This window comes from Gorilla gorilla, chromosome 1 (assembly GCF_029281585.2).
Source record: "Gorilla gorilla gorilla isolate KB3781 chromosome 1, NHGRI_mGorGor1-v2.1_pri, whole genome shotgun sequence".
Lineage (NCBI taxonomy): Eukaryota > Metazoa > Chordata > Mammalia > Primates > Hominidae > Gorilla > Gorilla gorilla.
The window spans coordinates 219,806,352-219,823,847 of NC_073224.2; the positions used below are offsets into that span (position 1 = coordinate 219,806,352).

General features: G+C 48.7%; 1 protein-coding gene across 2 annotated transcripts in view; it reads right to left on the bottom strand.

The window, feature by feature from the left end:
* Positions 1-2,609: 2,609 nt before the first annotated feature.
* The window catches only part of PLA2G5 (phospholipase A2 group V), a 62,916-nt gene continuing 48,029 nt past the window's right edge, over positions 2,610-17,496 (bottom strand). Inside the window, exons 4-7 of one of the 2 annotated variants that reach the window (XM_019016065.3) lie at positions 9,212-9,261; positions 7,855-7,999; positions 4,157-4,263; positions 2,610-3,484 (exon numbers count right to left, since the gene is read on the bottom strand). In XM_019016065.3, the coding sequence (XP_018871610.1) occupies positions 3,360-3,484; positions 4,157-4,263; positions 7,855-7,999; positions 9,212-9,261 (427 nt within the window). In that variant the 3' untranslated portion in view covers positions 2,610-3,359. The remainder of the gene's footprint in view (positions 3,485-4,156; positions 4,264-7,854; positions 8,000-9,211; positions 9,262-17,496) is intronic. The other variant, XM_004024815.5, reaches the window with a different exon arrangement.

The following is a 17,496-nucleotide window of genomic DNA, read 5'->3' on the forward strand; positions in this document are numbered from 1 at the left end:
TTCCCCTGCATGATGTTCTACTAAGAACACAGTTTTGGGCCGAGGTGGGAGGATCGCTTGAGGCCAAGAGTTCAAGACCAGCTGGGGCAACATAGCAAAAGCCTCAGCTCTACAAAAAAATAAAATTATCAAGGTGTAGTGGTGCATGCCTGTAGTCCTAGTAACTCTGGAGGCTGAGGTGGGAGGATCATTTGAGCCCAGGGGTTTGAGGCTGTAGTGAGTTATGATCACGCCACTGCACTCCAGCTTAGGTGACAAAGTGAGACCCTGTCCCTGAAAAAAAAGAGACCACAGAACATGGCTTTGGGATCAGACAGACTGCTTCCTTCCCACCTCTCTTCCTTATTACCTGTGTGGTCTCAAGCAAAACACTTCACTTTCCCAGTCGTCAGGTCCCACCCCTCACATGGGAATGAAAACAGCAGCCTCACTGGGCAGTTAATAATGTCTACATGGTGTCCCGCACAAAGAAGAAACTCCAGCCAGGCTCACTGGCTCAAACCTGTAACCCCAGCACTTTGAGAGGCCGAGGCTGGCGGATCACCTGAAGTCAGGAGTTCGAGTCAACATGGTGAAACCCTGTCTCCACTAAAACCACAAAATTAGCTGGGCATGGTGGTGCATGCCTATAATCCTAGCTACTCGGGAGGCTGAGGCAGGAGAATAGCTTGAACCCAGCAGGCGGAGGTTGCAGACCGTGCCAAGACCGTGCCATTGCACTCCAGCCTGGGTGACAAGAGCAAAATTCCATCTGAAGAAGAAGGAGAAGGAGAAGGAGGAGGAAGAAGAGGAGGAAGAAGAGGAGGAAGAAGAGGAGGAGGAAGAGGAGGAGGAGGAGGAAGAAGAAGAAGAAGAAGAAGAAGAAGAAGAAGAAGAAGAAGAAGAAGAAGAAGAAGAAGAAGAAGATCCATACACCTCCTACCTCATCAGCCCACCTTAGCTCTGTCCTCCTCCCTTCCATCCTGATCAGTGGGCTTTACTTGAGGCCTTTTCAGTTTGGTAACAACTACAAGGAAGCTCCCTGCTGCCCAACCCCTCTGTAGATATGCTTATAGAGATCATTTTACTTATGTTTGGAGGCTCACATTTGTGCCTGAAGCCCAATTCAGATGACAGTAAAGGATCTGTATGTACAGGGCAGTCTGTCCATTAAGGATGTATAACGATCTAGCTAGGGAGGCATTGCGATCTGGTCTGTATGTTTCACTAGCTTTCTTAAAATGGGATGACCTCCCTGATGGTTCTCCTGCCAGCCAAGGGATCAGCAAATGCAACAGTTGAGGAGAACGCCTTTCCCCAAGTTTCGAGGCTCCCTTTGCTCTCATAATTTCCCCAGAGCTGTTCACAGCAGCCAAGGTGGAAGACAGCAATGGGATCTCCTCCACTGAGGATGAAGCCCAGAGCCCCAGACTGACTGACCACCCGGGGACAGCCTCCAGAATCCAAAGAGGCAGTTGCAGCAGGGAAGACATGGAGCTGGCCCTCAGCTGGAATCCAGGGGCTCCCCCGACGAACCCCTAATGTGGGTGAGTCCCTGAACTGCTCCTTTTGTGAGCTGGGGTTGAAGGCAATGTGCGATAGTGGCCAGAGCCCAGGGTTTAAAGCTAGGATCTGAGATCGAATCCTACTTCTGCTGTTGATGTGCTGTGTGACTTTTGGACAGTCTCCTAAACTTTCTGGGCCTCAATTTCTTGGTAGATAAATGAAGGTTCTCCATGGTTCCTTCCAACTCAATCCCACACCAGCCTGTAGTGTTGCCTTCATAACCTCATAGCATCCTGCTCCTGTGTGGATGCTGGGACTCTGAGCTGGGATGTGCCAATGAGAAGGGCCTGCCCACACCCCCTCCTGCAGAACTTACCAGCAAAATAACTGCCCTGCCTCCCACCTGACCCTCATGGGAGAAGGGAGAAGTCTGGACTGGGTTCTCTTCTCTGTCATCCAGAATATCACTATTGAAGGAAAATGGGATTAGAGTGAAGCCTTCAATTTCCCCCACATACCCATTCAAAATTGGATCTGGGAAATGGCTTTGATTTTAAATATTTCATGAGCAAATTCAGCATTTAAGTCCCTCCCTGTGTGGCATTGTCAAATATAGACACCGAGTCTAAATCAAACTTTTCTAAAGCACTGGTGCATTCAGGGTAATCTCATAAAATTAAATTTTATTTTGAAAACATTCAACACTAGAGCTTTTTAAATATAGACCCTATTTATCATGCAGTTATTTTGGGGTATGTCAGAATAAAGAAGCCATAGGTCCTTTCTTGGAAGGATGTTCCTTTGTTTTGGAATACGTCCTTTCTTCTTTCAGTCGTGGTATCAGAACATCCTTTCTTTTATGAATTGATAGATGGGTTGGTTTTTTTAATGTCCTTACTTTGTAAAAAATAAACCCCACAGCTGACACCTATTTAAAAAAATTCCTGCTGTGTGAAATCCTAGAACCTCAGCATTCTCCATATCAGCATCAAGGTGGGCTTTAGAAGTCTCATTTTACATTGCAAGGAATAAGACAGTTTATTTCTCAAAGAGACTGAAAGTCAAAGAGGTTCAGTAACAGGTCCAAGACCACACAGCTGAAGAAGCCAGCACTGGAATTTGAATGCCACCCTCTCTGGCCTGGAAGCTGAAGCTGGCATAATCACCAGTTATCTTTCCCTGACCCCATCGAGGAAGAATGAGACCCAATACTGTAGAGGACCCCAAGGTTTAAGAAAATTAGCCCAAGAGAAAGCCTGAAGCTCATCCCAGAAAACCCTGCATTTACTAATCTTCCCTTCTGTCTCTGAGATAATGTAGACATCTTTGGGTTTATTGCCCCAGTGGCAGAGAAAGAGGCACCAGCGATCCCCCACAGCAGAGGAAAATGCCAATGTGGTTTTTATTAGCCTTGAGAATGAATTTTATTTAATAACCATACACCAGATTTAGAGAGTCAATTTGTCTCTTCTTGCGTAAAAAATCTCTGAAGGGTGGTGGTGATGATAATCTGATCGCAGAAGCTGAGAAGTAAGTGCATCTCAGGAAAGTGTTCCAACTGGAGCCAGGACGCTGTCTTCAGAGAAGAAAAGAGACACAGCCAACCCTGAGTTGGAGGAGAGCTCTTGGCACCAGAGGGGCTGCCCTCAGAAGTGGAGGCCTAGGGACCCTGGGACCCTACCAAGTCCTATGACCAGAGTCACTCTCCTGGGACTCGCTGGAGGGCACAGTGTGGCCCTGGGGGTCCGCCAACCTTCGAGAAAGACTGAGGTCTGTGACTTAGGAGCCTCTCTCAGAACCAGGCAGAGTCAGTATTCTGTGTTGTAGAAAAACAGAACAAAAGTCTTGGTCTGGGAGGAGCTCGCTGGGGAGGCCTAGGAGCAGAGGATGTTGGGAAAGTATTGGTACTGTGAGTTGTAGCTCCGTAGGTTTCTCTTGAGGCAGTAGACCAGCTTCCGGTCACAGGCACAGAGCTTCACATGGCAGAAGGGCCCGGGCTCTGCAACAGGACACCAAGAGCAGAATGAGGGTGGGAAGAGCATGTTCCAGTCTCAGCAGAGACCCCATGGACTTCCTGCTCTGAGGAGCTTTCAGCCTGATGGAAGAGGCATGGCTCCTAAATTGGGGGAATAGAGAATCTGATGGAAGGGGCACAGCTGCTGCTCAGGGTGAGGTTTCAGTCCAGGAGACAGCTCCTGCCCTCAGGGAGTTCCCAGTCTGATAGAGGAAGCACCTTCCTTCCTCTGGGGGACTCCCAGTCTGATGGTGCAGGCAGCCGCTGCTCTGGTGGAACTCTCATTCTCATAGAGCAGAACCATCCCCAGATTTAGCCTTGAACTCAGAGGCCCTGAGCTTGAATCCTGCTGTGTGCACTGGCAGGCTTTCGAGCTTCCATTTCCTGATGTCTAAAATGGAGAAGACTAAACATACTCTACAGGTATTCTGGGGGGGAATCAAGAAAAAGGAAGCATGTCAAGCACTTTTGCACCCAATGGATGATTCAGCCCTACCCTGGGGGTCTGATACAGCTGCAATAATCCTGCTCCTCTCGTCCCAGTTCTGCACCCAACTCCTCCTCCCCCAACAAGATACAGGCTGGCTGTTCTCTAGGGCAGCTGAACTTAAAGTCAGGTGCTCTTCCAATGGCCCGAACGGGAAGCCCCAGCCTTACCGCAGGTGACCACGCCCCACGCGAATCTGTATTTGTAGGACTGTGTGCGAATGTTGCAGCCCTTCTCCTCCAGCCGCCCATAGCAGTGGTCATGCGCCCAACAGCACCTGTCCGTGCAAGAGACTTAGATACCAAGTGGGAGGTGTGCCCTCCTGACCCCATCCCTAATAGGAGCAAAAATTCAACCATGTCAGTTTAGCAGAGGCCACCTTGGTGGATGCGATGTGGCAGGGAGGATCTGGTAGTGTGACTGAGTAATTTCCTGCTCCTCATTTCTAGCCAGCAGGTCATGGACCCTCTTTTTCATCCTGGTCTCACGACTAGACTACATTTCCCAGCCTCCCTTGCGAGTAGGTGTGGCCACATGATTTGGTCCTGGCCAGGGGAGGTAGGTGGAATTAATACACTCCACCTCCACACCTGCCCAGACAAACTTCCCACACTTTACTCCACTGTCCCTCTGCCGCCATCCTTCGGCTGGATGGAGATGACCCAGCAAAGAATTCTGAGGCCATAGGGGATGGCAGAACTACAAGATGGGAGGAGCCAACGTGTGATTCCTACGTGTTATGTGATCCAGAAATAAACTTCTCGTATCACAGGTCCCACATCTGTGGATCAACCAATATGGATGGAAAATGTAAGCAGGCCTATTTTCTTGTGTCTATACTAAACATATACAGACTTTTTTCTTGTCATTATTCCCAAACAATACAACAACAACTTCCATAGCACTGACGTTGCATCAGCTACGATAAGTAATTTAGAAATGATTTAAAGTATGTGATCGCAGCCGGGCGCGGTGGCTCATGCCTATAATCTCAGCAGTTTGGGAGGCCAAGGCAGACTGCTAAAGTCCAGGAGTTTGAGACCAGCCTGGGCAACATGGTGAAACCCTGTCTCTATTAAAAAATATATATATAATTAGCCAGGCATGGTGGCACGTGCCTGCAGTCCCAGCTACTCAGGAGGCTGAGGTGGGAGAATCACCTGAGTGCAGAAGGTCGAGGATGCAGTGAGCTGAGATTGCACCATTGCACTCCAGCCTGGGCAACCAGAGTGAGACCCTGTCTCAAAGAAAAAAAAAAATGGTTGGGGGGATACAATCACATAGGTTATATGCAAATACTATGACATTTTATATCAGGGACTAGGGCATCTGCAGATTTTGGTGTCCACGGGGATCCTGGAACCAGTCCAAGGGATGACTGTATGTTAGGTGTAGCAGATTGCATATAAAAGGTTTTCTTGGTTTACAGAATAATTGAGATCTTACAGAGGAAACACCCAGTTCCTCCTATTACTAATATCTTATATTAGTATGAGACCCATGTTAGAATTAATGAACCAATATTGATACATTATTGATAATTACTCACTAAATAATAATACATCATTATCTCACTAATTGTAAAAAAAAAAAAAGCCATAATTGATTCAGAGTTCCCTAGTTTTTACCTAATGTCCTTTTTCTGTCCCAGGATCCCACTGGGGATCGCATGTTACATTTCATTGTCTTGCCTTTTTTTTTTTTTTTTTTGAAACGGAGTTTCACTCTCATTGCCCAGGCTGGAGTGCGATGGCGCGATCTCAGCTCACCACCAAAACCTCTGCCTCCCAGGTTCAAGTGATTCTCCTGCCTCAGCCTCCTGAGTAGCTGGGATTACAGGCATGTGCCACCATGCCCAGATAATTTTGTATTTTTAGTAGAGATGGGGTTTTTCCACATTGGTCAGGCTGGTCTCAAACTCCTGACCTCAGGTCATCCACCTGTCTCGGCCTCCCAAAGTGCTGGGATTACAGGCGTGAGACACCGCGCCCGGCCCATGGTCTTGTCTCTTTAGGCTCCTCTTGGGTGTGGCAGTTCCTCATGCTTTCCTTGTTCTTGACTGTTTTGAGGGGGTACTGGTTAGACATTTTATACGATGCCCCACTATTGGGATTTGTCTGATTTTCTTTTTTCTCATGATAAGACTGGAGTTTGGGGCCATTTATTTTGCTGCTAAATTGTTCCAGTGTTGGCCACTGGGGGCTCTTTCAGTCAGCACAGGTGCCACTTGTCACATCCCCATCAATGTGGGCTTTCGTTTTGTTTGCGTTTATTTAAGCACTTCCTTACTTTTTGGCACTAAAAGAAGTTCCAGGCTCATCTTGTATATTTCCTGCCTTGGTCCTAGAATTGACCATTTCTTCAAGGAACCCTGTATATATATATATATATATATATATATATATATATGACTTGGAGGGGGCATTCTATTGAAGAATGACATTGGAAACTAGATCTAGGCATTAAGTGTGCTTGTTGCTACTGAGATGTCATTTCTTTTAGACCCTCTCCACTGATAGCAAAAGAATGTTTCTATTTGCCCATGTGTATAAAAAAAAAAGTATATGCTACTTGGGAGACTGAGGCAGGAGAACGGCATGAACCCAGGAGGCGGAGCTTGCAGTGAGCCGAGATTGCGCCACTGCACTCCAGCCTGGGCGACAGAGCAAGACTCCGTCTCAAAAAAAAAAAAAAAGTATATGATCACACAGGTTATATGAAAATACTGTGCCATTTTATATCAGGGACTAGAGCATCTGCAGATTTTGGTATTCACAGGGGTCCTGGAACCAGTCCGAGGGATGACTGTATGTTAGGTGTAACAGATTGCACATAAAAAGTATTCTTGGTTTACAGAAAAACTGAGAAGATCTTACAGAGGAAACACCATTTTCTCCTATTACTTACATCTTATATTAGTATGATACTAATATATCCATGATATCTATGCATACTGCTACCTATGCATACTTCCACATGTAAACATCTGCATCTACAATAAGCTAAGCAGGAGTCCATACTGATGTCTCCAACTTTAGTCCTTTTGCACATGGATCATTCTGGCTTCCTGCCCTGGCTTATCCCACTCCAACAGTGAGAAACTTGGCCCCAACCATCTGTCCTTCATTTGCTTAATCATCCCTTTCCTTTATATATGTCTAGCAGTATCAGAATTGTTAACCCAGTTGGGTATGCTTTCCAAGGAGCAAAATCTCCCATTTCACAGGTTCTTCTAGAACTTTAGCACTTCCCGATCAAGAGGTGGAATCTAGATGCCCTCCCTCTTAAAGCCTTTGTGACTGCCTTGATCAAGAGTACAGTGTAAGTGACACAATGGGATTTCTGAGGCTGACCATAAAACACCATATCCTTTGGTCTTGCAGTTTGGGGTCACTCACTCTTGCAACCCAAGAGTCACCATGCTGGGAGGAATCCCGAACATCCTTGGAGAGGCCTAAGTGACAGGAATTGAGGCCTCTGACCCGCTCCTAGGCCAGGAGATGCTGACCACTTACCAGCCATAGGAGTGAGCCATCTGGAAGGTGGATTGTCCAGCCTCAGTTGTCCAAGCTGAAGCTGCAACAAGCCATCCCCACAAGCCCTACCCAAATGGCAGATTCATAAGCAAAGTAAATGACCAGTGCTGTATAAGCTACCACATTGAGGACGACTTGTTACGCCACAGTTGACCAACTGACACCTTAGGCCACTGAGATCTTGGGATTGCCAGCTAACTTCTTTGAGGCTTAGTTTTCTTATCTGTAAAATGGTACTTTAATACTCATCTTCCAGAACTGATATGGAATTGAATAAGAAAACATGGGTGCAGAGCCTGGAGCCTAAAGGGCAGTTATAGCGATCAGCTCACCAATCGGTGCCATCCTTGGGGGTTCCTCGGCCGCCCCAGCCGCAGTAGCAGCCGTAGAAGCCATAGTTTGTCAGGGCGTTCTTCCCTGTCACCTTCTCGATCATTGATTTTAGGTCCAGCAAGCCTCCTTGCACAGCAGGCACACCTGGAAGATAGTCCATGTCCCCAGGTGACACCCAGGCAGCCCAGCCCTGCTTTAGGCCCACTGCCCAACATCTCCTACCCTTTCTCCCACCCAGGGCTTGGAGGGACCTGCATGTCTCTTTTTTATTCTCTCCATTAGTGGGAAGGGAGGTGCAAGCAGTATGGAGAACTGGTTAAGAGTTTGGAATTGAAAAATGAGCAGACCTGGGTTCAAATCCTGGCTCTGCCGCTAATTCAAAGTATGGTATTGAATGGAGTCAGAGCCTCAGTTTCATCTCCTGGAAAACGGGGACCCCAAATTAGCAGCTACATCTTGGAGTTGTCATGAGGGTTAAAATAAGATCAACTATGTAAATTTTGAGCACGGTGGCAGACACATAGTAAGTGACCATGACATATAAGGTGTAATTCATAATGTATTTGCATGAAGCAGGCAGATAGGAGCTTCCTGTCTCTCTTGGCAATACATCCCTCTTCCCCACCACTCCCTCCCCTCACACCCTTTAGAACATAAGGCAGAGAATCTAAAAGCAGGATGGGACTCTTAGAAATCGCTGAAGCCAGTTCCCTCATCTTACTAATGGGAAACTGAGGCGTGGAGGGAAGAGGTGCCCTGTCCAGGGTTTCACAGTGAGCCCAAGGCTCTCTCCTTGCACCAGGCCTCCAGCTCCTCCTGGAGTCTCCAGGGATCTAGCAAGACATCAAGGAGCAGGACAGCCTGTCGGGGGTTGTATATACGGCCACGGGGCCACAGGATGGGACTAAAGCCATCTATACAGTCACTTCCCAGCTGGACAAGCCTGAGCTGAGAATGACCCAGGAATCATAGGTTGGGATATTTAGATAAGAGTTTTGATTTTTATTTGGATTGATTGGGGGATTTTATAAATCTTATTTTATTTGCATACAAGGAAAAAATCTGCCTCCTACATTTGCCAGCCACATAACCTCTATGTCCACAACCTTTACACAGCTGAGTTACAATATCTCCTAGGACCCTGCCACAGCCTTACGCATGGACTGCATTAGCCCATGCCAGATGAGGAAGCAGAGGCTCGGAGGCATGAAGGCTCTTGCTGAATGTCTATGCAGTCAGTGCAGAGCCGAGATTCAAACCCAAGTCTCTACGACCTCAATGGCTGATGTCCTTTTCACCACCTTGTTACTCCCATGGGGTAAAAGTTCATTCGAAGGTCACGGGGCCAGCACTTACTACAAGCCAGGAACCAAGCCAGTGGGAGGAGGCCTTTCATCTCTGGGGTTCTGGAAAAAAAAACACATCCCACAACAGGTCTATCAGGCAATGCCCCCGTGGCCCATTCAGATCCCACCCTGGCTCTCCACCAGGCCCCATCTATTCCACTCCCCGTCACGGTGGGCAATAAACAAGATGAGTCCAGCCAGAAAAGATGAGGCAAAAAACTGTAGGTCCACTGAGGGCCCTGGAGGCAGAGGGGCAATAATGGAAGCATTTGCAGGGACACCGTCCCTACCACCAGTGCACTTTTAGCCACAAACACCCCAGACATACTCACCCCATTGGCAAAATGGCTAAAAGGGACCAGAGAATGGGCAGGATTCTTAAATGGAGATTTGGTGGCATACGTGGAGAAGCAGGACTTGATATAACCTAGACATGGCCTTTGATGAAAGATGTAAGACGGAAGAAAAAAATTCCTGGACAGAGAGCACTTGACGCCCACAGCAGGAGGGCAGAAGGAAAGCCGATGATTCTACATCTCATACTCCTTTTAGCTCACAGTGCTGTAGTTGCCTGTTTTCAAGGATGTCTACCCTGATGGTTCTTTGCAGGCAGAGGCTGGGCGGATGCACACCTCTATTCTACCACTGAGAATAGTGCCTGGCCCAGAGGAGGTGCTCAGCAGTGAAGCCTGGGCTCCCGCAATGTGCCAGTGGCTTTCAGGGCCTGATTATGGCTCTTATGGGCCCCAAGCGCTTTTGCGTTTGTAGGCATCTTTCTGCTATATCTTTATATTTATATCTATGTTCACACAATTATTTTTGACAACTATGATGCTATAAAGAAAAATGTAATCCAAGCTGGATTTATTATTATATATTCATTATTATGTTCATTTCCTTCCTCTTGATTTTAAAAGAATTTATAAAAATAAGACACCGTCCTGGGACCCAGGCACTGTGTCTACCTAAAGAATAAGTCAACCCTGGGGGCTCACGAGAGTGCTGCAGGGTAGGTATTACTGTCCTCATTTTGCCACTGGGAAAGTTGAGGCTCAGAAAGCTCAGGGACCTTGCCAGAGGTCACACAGCCATTAAGCAGTGGAGGCTGGATTCGAGCCGCGTCCTTCTGCGCCCCTCACTGCACCATGCAGCCTCCCTTCCCAGAGGCATGAATCCTTTGAGGGGTCTGTGTTTGTTCCTTCTCATGCTATACCTCTCAGGCCAGAGCCCTTGGCTTCACTCCTTAGAATCTGTCTTTGGTAAAAACAGCCATTGCCAGCCTAGAGTCCAGGAAATTCCATGTGTCCCAGGCCAGCACCTGATTCTAATTTGGCTTCTCAGAGGTTCCTTGCCAGCAGCTGCCTGATTCCCTTCCTCCTAGGATCCAAAGTCCTTGTTTGTCCACAGCTGGGCAGGCCTGGGGCTCTCCCCTTCAGTGCTCTGTTGTCTCAAGTCCCTGAGTTGAACGGTTGCTTGTGCCAGAGCTCTACCTGAACCCCTGGCGCCTCCCAAGACCTGGCCTCCAAACATGCTTCAGACTCCCCTGGGCTCCTGGCTACTGCGCTGGCAGGCCAGCCCTTGTCCAGTAGCAACTCTGAGTTCCAAGAACATTCCTGAGGGTTCTGTCCACAGCTGGCCTCTGGGACAACCCTTGTCCAGCAGCAACTCTGAATCCCAAGAACATTCCTGAGGGTTCTGTCCACCCATAGCCTCTGCTCCAAGGGCTCCAAACAGCCAAAGAAATGGCCCTAGACCCCACCATTCCACACCAATCTTTCTCTGCTGCTCCCTGGAGCTGTGGCACAAGGACACCACCTGCCACTCACTGAGCACCTCCGGTGTGCCAAGCACTATCCGCTATCTCTCTAAACCCATCAATGACCTTGGCAGGCCCGGTGTCTGTCCTTTTAAACAGTCACTTGTTCAATGAATAACAGTTGTTGATTTTACAGATAAGGAAATTGAGGCTCAGGCAAGTGAAATGAGTTCCCCAAGGGTTTAGCCCAGAACTGTGAATCTATTTCCTTGACTGACTCTACTCCACTGCCTCTGAGCATCCCTGGGCACTAAACATGCTTTTGATTTTCTATATTTTAGGACGCTTTGACATCTTGGAGGCCAGAGACAGCCTGCTCCTTCCAGGGCTAGTTAATTCCTAGACACCTCAAATGGCTCCTCTGTGAGCATGCCTTTCATATACAGACCGACTGTGACAGTAGGTAGCTGGTCAGACAGGAGCAGGGCAGGAATGTCAGGCAACCATCAGGTGATGGGCAGGAAATTATTAACCATCTCTCTAAAATAATAACTGGTCACAGCCAGCACCAGGGAAAGGTAGTCTCCCAATAAACAGGAATACCTGAAGCAGGTGATCAGCAGCTTCCAGTAAGATCTCAGGAGCTGGGTGAGTGGGCTCACACATGTGCATGAAGAGGCAAAATGGCGGCGTTTAACTGGTGTATGACCTGCTAGGGACGTTCGGCTGGTAAGGGAAGAACGCCTCAAGGGAGCATGCGTACAACTACAGTCAACACACTGTGCATGCTCCCTCCCAAGTGCTGGCAGGTCACTGAGCGTGCGGACAGCCCACCCCACCAACCCAAGGGAGGAATCAGGGGATAAGGAAAACAAGACCCCGGATGTATGCCAATGTATAAAACCCCAAGTCAAAGGTCAAACAGAACCCCTGAATCTCTCAAGTCGCCTGGTTGGCCCCTCTTCCAAGTGTACTTTACTTCTTTTCATCCCTGCTCTAAAGCTTTTTAATAAGCTTTCACTTCTGCTGTGAAACTTGCCTCAGTCTCTCCTTCTGCCTTATGGCCCTCAGTCGAATTCTTTTTTTTGTCTCACTCTGTCGCCAGGCTGGAGTGCAGTGGCACCATCTCGGCTCACTGCAACCTCCACCTCCCAGGTTCAAGTGATTCTCCTGCCTCAGCCTCCCGAGTAGCTGAGATTACAGGCGCCTGCCACCACGCCCGGCTAATTTTTTGTATTTTCAGTAGAGATGGGTTTCACCATGTTAGCCAGGATGGTCTCAATCTCCTGACCTCAGGATCCGCCCACCTCGGCCTCCTAAAGTGCTGGGATTACAGCCATGAGAATTCTTTCTTCTGAGGAGGCAAGACCTGAGGATGCTGAGGCCTGTATGGATACATCCCACTGCTGACACAACCAGTGCCTTGGTACACCTGGGCCACCTTTCCCTCACTCTCACACTCCAAGCCAAGGTTTCTCCTGCCCTAAATCACCCCAGGGCCAGAAACTGGACAACTAGGGAAGCCTGGAGTTCCACTGACATGATTCAAACTGACCGGTCCTAAACTGTGTCCCCTGCCCCACCAGCCTTTCCCAGAGATCACAGCAAAGGCCCTGGGCGATGCTTCCCGTGGCTCCTCCTGACCTGCCGACCTGGCACTTCCTGCGTGGCCCTGGGTGGAAGCACGCCTTCTTCTGGGAGCTGTAAATAACAAGCTATCTTTTCAATGGCAATCATTTCTTGATCTGTTGGCCTCCCCATACCTGGAGAAAACCCACACCCTGGAAAGAGTAAAAAAGCAGTTTCATGGTGGAGGTGGCAGAGGCATGGAGTGGCTGCCCCAAAGAGCGGAGAGCCATCCACTCAGTAGAGCCCAAAGCGGGCCCCAGGAGGAGGATGTGGGCTCAGCTATTTTAATCAAACGACCACAGAGAGGAAGCGCATAGCCGCGAGAGAATTTCAGAGGAGGGCAGCGGTTGCAGTAATGAGAGGGGAGAGAATAGAGACGGACAGCCCATAGGAAGATGTGGAGGCCAGGACGTGGCCAGGTTGCCAAGGGACGGGTCCCCCAAGTCCACATGCAGCAGCTCCAAGACCTCCCAGTTCAGGTCTCCTGGCTGGAAAGAATGCACAGTGCGGAGCCTCACTGCACAGAAGGCACTGCTGAGCCCTCCTGCTGTCTGTGAGAGAGGTGATGGGGGTTCACTCCTCTTCGGGCCCTGCTCCCCTGACCAAGGGGGCCAGGTGTCTCCTCTCATAGCCCCTCTCTCGGCCCTGCTCTCTGCACCTCCGTCAGGCAAAGCAGCCCCAAAGATGAGATTCCTCACCAGTGAGACCTTTTCTCCGTCCTCAGGCCCACAGAAGAGGCCGGGGCTGGGCCCGCCTGGTTTTAAAGACCTCTCTGTCACCTCCCACACTCCTGTGTGGGCCAGCTCCAAGATTCCTGGTAACTCACATAGGAAGCCCTACTTCCCCTCACCCTGGCACAACTCCTGGGGATTTTTTTCCATTGTGTATTCAGAAGCAGTTGTTTATTTTGGTTGTTTTTTTGAGACAAAGTCTGGCTCTTTCCCTCAGACTGGAGGACAGTTGCCCTATCTCAGATCACTGCAGCCTCTGCCTCCCTGGTTCAAACAATTGTCCTGCCTCAACCTCCTAAGTATCTAGGATTACAGGAGCATGCCACTACGCCTGGCTAATTTTTGTATTTTTAGTAGAGACGGGGTTTTACTATGTTGGTCAGGCTGGTCTCGAACTCCTGACCTCAAGTGATCCACCCACCTCACACTCCCAAAGTGCTGGGATTACTGCCACAGAAGCAGCTGTTTTCTGAAGCGGGTCACAGTGCCCAGGTGGCTATCAGGAGAGACAGTGATCAGAGTCGGGCTTGGGCCACCCTCGATCCAGGGCTCTTCCCCACCAAGAACAGGAACCCTGGAATCCCCCTCCAGGGCACAGCCTCCCTCCCACCCACCACACTGGGTCTTTGCCAAGTCCCCCAGCCGTGGGCTCCTGCTCAGATTTTATCCTGTTTCACTCAGCCTCAACCCAGGAACTGCCAGAGAAGACAGGCAGCCCCGCTCCTGGACTTGAAGCTTTGTCCCCGTCCTCTTCCTCTTGTTCCTAACTTGCCAACCCCCAACTTTTTCTGCCTTGTTCCTGAGCTGGGGTGACTCGGGAGATGCCTGCAGAAACACCACAGAATGTTGCCTGCCACGTCCAGGTGGTAGCCCTTTTTTGGCACCTGACTCTGTGCTAACTTCCTACAGTTCTTCTCTCAGCGAAGGGGAAACTGCCAGGCTTGCGGTTAGAGAGATGCAAGCTGGAGTCCCAGCTCAGCCACTTAGTATCTGTGTGACCCTGGGCAAGTCACTATATTTCTCTGTTCTTAATGTAAAACATGAGAATTATGAGCTCCTCCAACCCCAGAGGTTCCTGGTGAGGAATGTAGTACATAAAACAAGGCACATGTGGGTCAGGCACAATGGCTTACCCTGGGAGGCTCAGGTGGGAGGATGGCCCGAGCCCAGGAGGTCCAGGTTACAGTGAACTGTGATTGCACCACTGCACTCTAGCCTGAGCAACAAAGCAAGCCCCTGTCTCTATTAATGAATAAATGAATACATAAAAATAAAAATAAGGCATATAAACTAATGTCAGTTGGGGAAGTATGTGGCCCAGTGGGTAACATCACAGGCTCTATATCAGCTCCAAGTCCTGGGTTCAAATCCTGGCTTCCTCACCATTAGCCACATCACCTCAGGGCTGACTGAAGCTCATTTGCCTCAGAGAGCTGTTGTTAGGATTAAATGAATTTATAAATTTATAACTTAGAGCCATAGCAAATGCAGAGTAATGCTAATAAATCAATGACAGCTCACCTTCTAGAATGTTCTCACAGGACATAAGTAGCTACTAGTATTCTCCATTTTCTACTTCTGTTAATTCCACCCCTCACGCCACCACCCCACACACACTTTTTTTGAGAAGACTTGGATTTTTTTTTTTTTTTTTTGAGACAGGGTCTGTCTCTGTCCCCCAGGCTGGAGTGCAGAGGCACAATCACATCTCACTGCAGCCTCCACCTCCTGGGCTCAAGCCATCTTCCCTCCTGCCTCTGCCTCTCGAGTAGCTGAGACTACAGTGGGCACCACCATGCCTGGCTAATTTCTTTGTGCATTTTTTATAGAGTCGGGGTCCCACCATGTTGCCCAGGCTAGTCTCGAATTCCTGGGATCAAGTGATCCTCTCACCCATGCCTCCCAAAGTGCTGGGATGACAGGCATGAGCCACTGTACCCTGCCAAAGACTTGGATTTTTGGCTCCTGCCTCTACTTGCTGTTGACTTCTTTTTCTCTCCCTCTCTCTTGTCATGGTAGCATCAGAGAGAAGCCCCTCCTTAAGGTCCCCATGAGCCCTTCTCTTCCTAGGACTAACCCCTGGGCTCCCGGAAGAACCCTGTGAATTCAACTAAATATCAAAAATATTTATGAAGTGTCTACTATGTGCCAGGCACTGGGATCGCACGGTGAATGAGACAGAACTTGTGCCTTCACAGAGCTGCCCTTGTGGCTGGTGGGAAACAGATCGTGAAGACAGAAGTAAACACAGATGGTGTCTGGCGGTGATCAGAGCCATGGGGAAGAGTCCTCTCCCCATCCTGTATTTTCATTTCTTCTTCTCAACCAGTTTCTTCCCCCACCTACGAAAACACACCTGCTCCACCATTCTCAACCAAACAAAACCAAGCCACAAAAAGGAAAAAAAATCCCTTGCCTCTAGTGACAATTCTGCTTTTTTTTTTCTCTAAAAGCCAAATTTCTAAACAGAGAAGCCTGCCCTTCATCATCCCCCACTCTGAACCCTTCACTGCCTGGCATCTGCTGCATCCTTGAGCTTGCCCTCAGGGACCCCCAAAGCCTGGCATAGCCCAAGCTTGGGGGTCACCTCCTCAGTCCTTCAGGGCACTCGTCTTGAAGTCCACCTCCTCCTTCTCAAAACTCTCTCTCCCTCTGGGCTTCACAAGGCTGCACTGTGCCGGCTGCCCTCCTGTGGCTAATCCCCCCATCCCATCTCTGTTGGCCTCTCAAATGCAGGTGTGTTTGTGGGACCTGCCCTCTGGAGTTGCCCTTCTCTGTCTCAGCCACTCTCTGGATGAGCTCATTCGAGTTCAGGGATTTAGCTCTTATTTCTATGCAGGCATCCGGGGTGTCCCAGACAGAGAAGTTTGGCCCTAGCTTTGACTCAACAAACAATGCTTAATGAAGGAATGACTGAATACAGGAACCAGGAGAAAGCACAATGTCAGATCCAAGATCCAACGTAGGAGAGACATGTATTCAAATCTGTGTCTCAGCTGTGACCACTGTGTCACCTGAACCAGCTTTTTCTCCTCTTTGGGTCTCAGTTTTATCTGTGTAAAATAGGATAATCATAGAACCAGCCTCACTTAGTAACGCTGATAATTGATGAGATAAGTCAGGCAGAACGGCCCGGGACAGTGCCTGGCACCCTGTAGGTGCTCAGTAAGTCATAACTACCATAAATATTATTGTGATTATGTCTTTCCAGTAAACTGAGAACTCCATGAGGGTAGGCTCTGTGTCTGCTTCACCTCTGTAACCCAACACTTGGCACATAATAGGTGCTCAGCAAGAGTTTGCTGAGTGAATGCACGACTCCTCTGGCTCCAGCTCCATTCTCACCCCACTGCCCAGTCCACACGTCAAATATGATTACACAGAGATGGATGGATGGATAGGTAGATAGATGATAGATAGAGTCTGATATTCTATCCCAATAACCCTTGGGAACCTCAGAACTAAACTCACTGTCCCCTCAAAACAGTCTTTCCCAGTTCCCCTTTCTTGGCAATGGATCCAATCATTCACACTTCGGTGATTAAAGATGCCCCAGCCACTTCCACCTGCAATTGAATGGAAGCCTCTTGAGGGCAAAATTCTCCTCTGATCCATTTCTGATCTTAGCACCTAGAACAATGTCTGACCCATTATAGATCCTCAAGAACTATTTGTAGAACTAATTAAACATCACATAAACACACTTGTTCTCTGTCATTTGCTGGGTCTATCACATGCAGGCTCGCCCCAGGGCTAAAGCCCTGCCAAGGGTAGCCATGGAAACCTGGACACTCCCTCACCCTGAGAACCTAAGCTGCTGAGATATCCCTGGCCTTGTCAAATGGTTTATTGGCACATGGAACAGGATTACCCAGGGCTCATTGGCAGAAAATCTACATCAAGTCCTCCTCCTCCAGGAAGTCTTCCATGATCCTTCTTTCCACAGGGAGCTTACCTGTCTCTGGAATGTTATAGAACTCATCTGATATGCTGTCCACTCTGGCATTTCCTGTTGGAGGGGATTACAAGGCTGATGGCTCAGAAAGGAATGAGGGAAGAACTCGGTCTTTAATGAACATTTGCTATGCCACAAGTGCAAGGCAAGTTCAGCATTCATGGTATTCCTTAATCTTCACAAAATCTCATGGGGCATTATGATCCCAATGTGTAAGCAAGGAA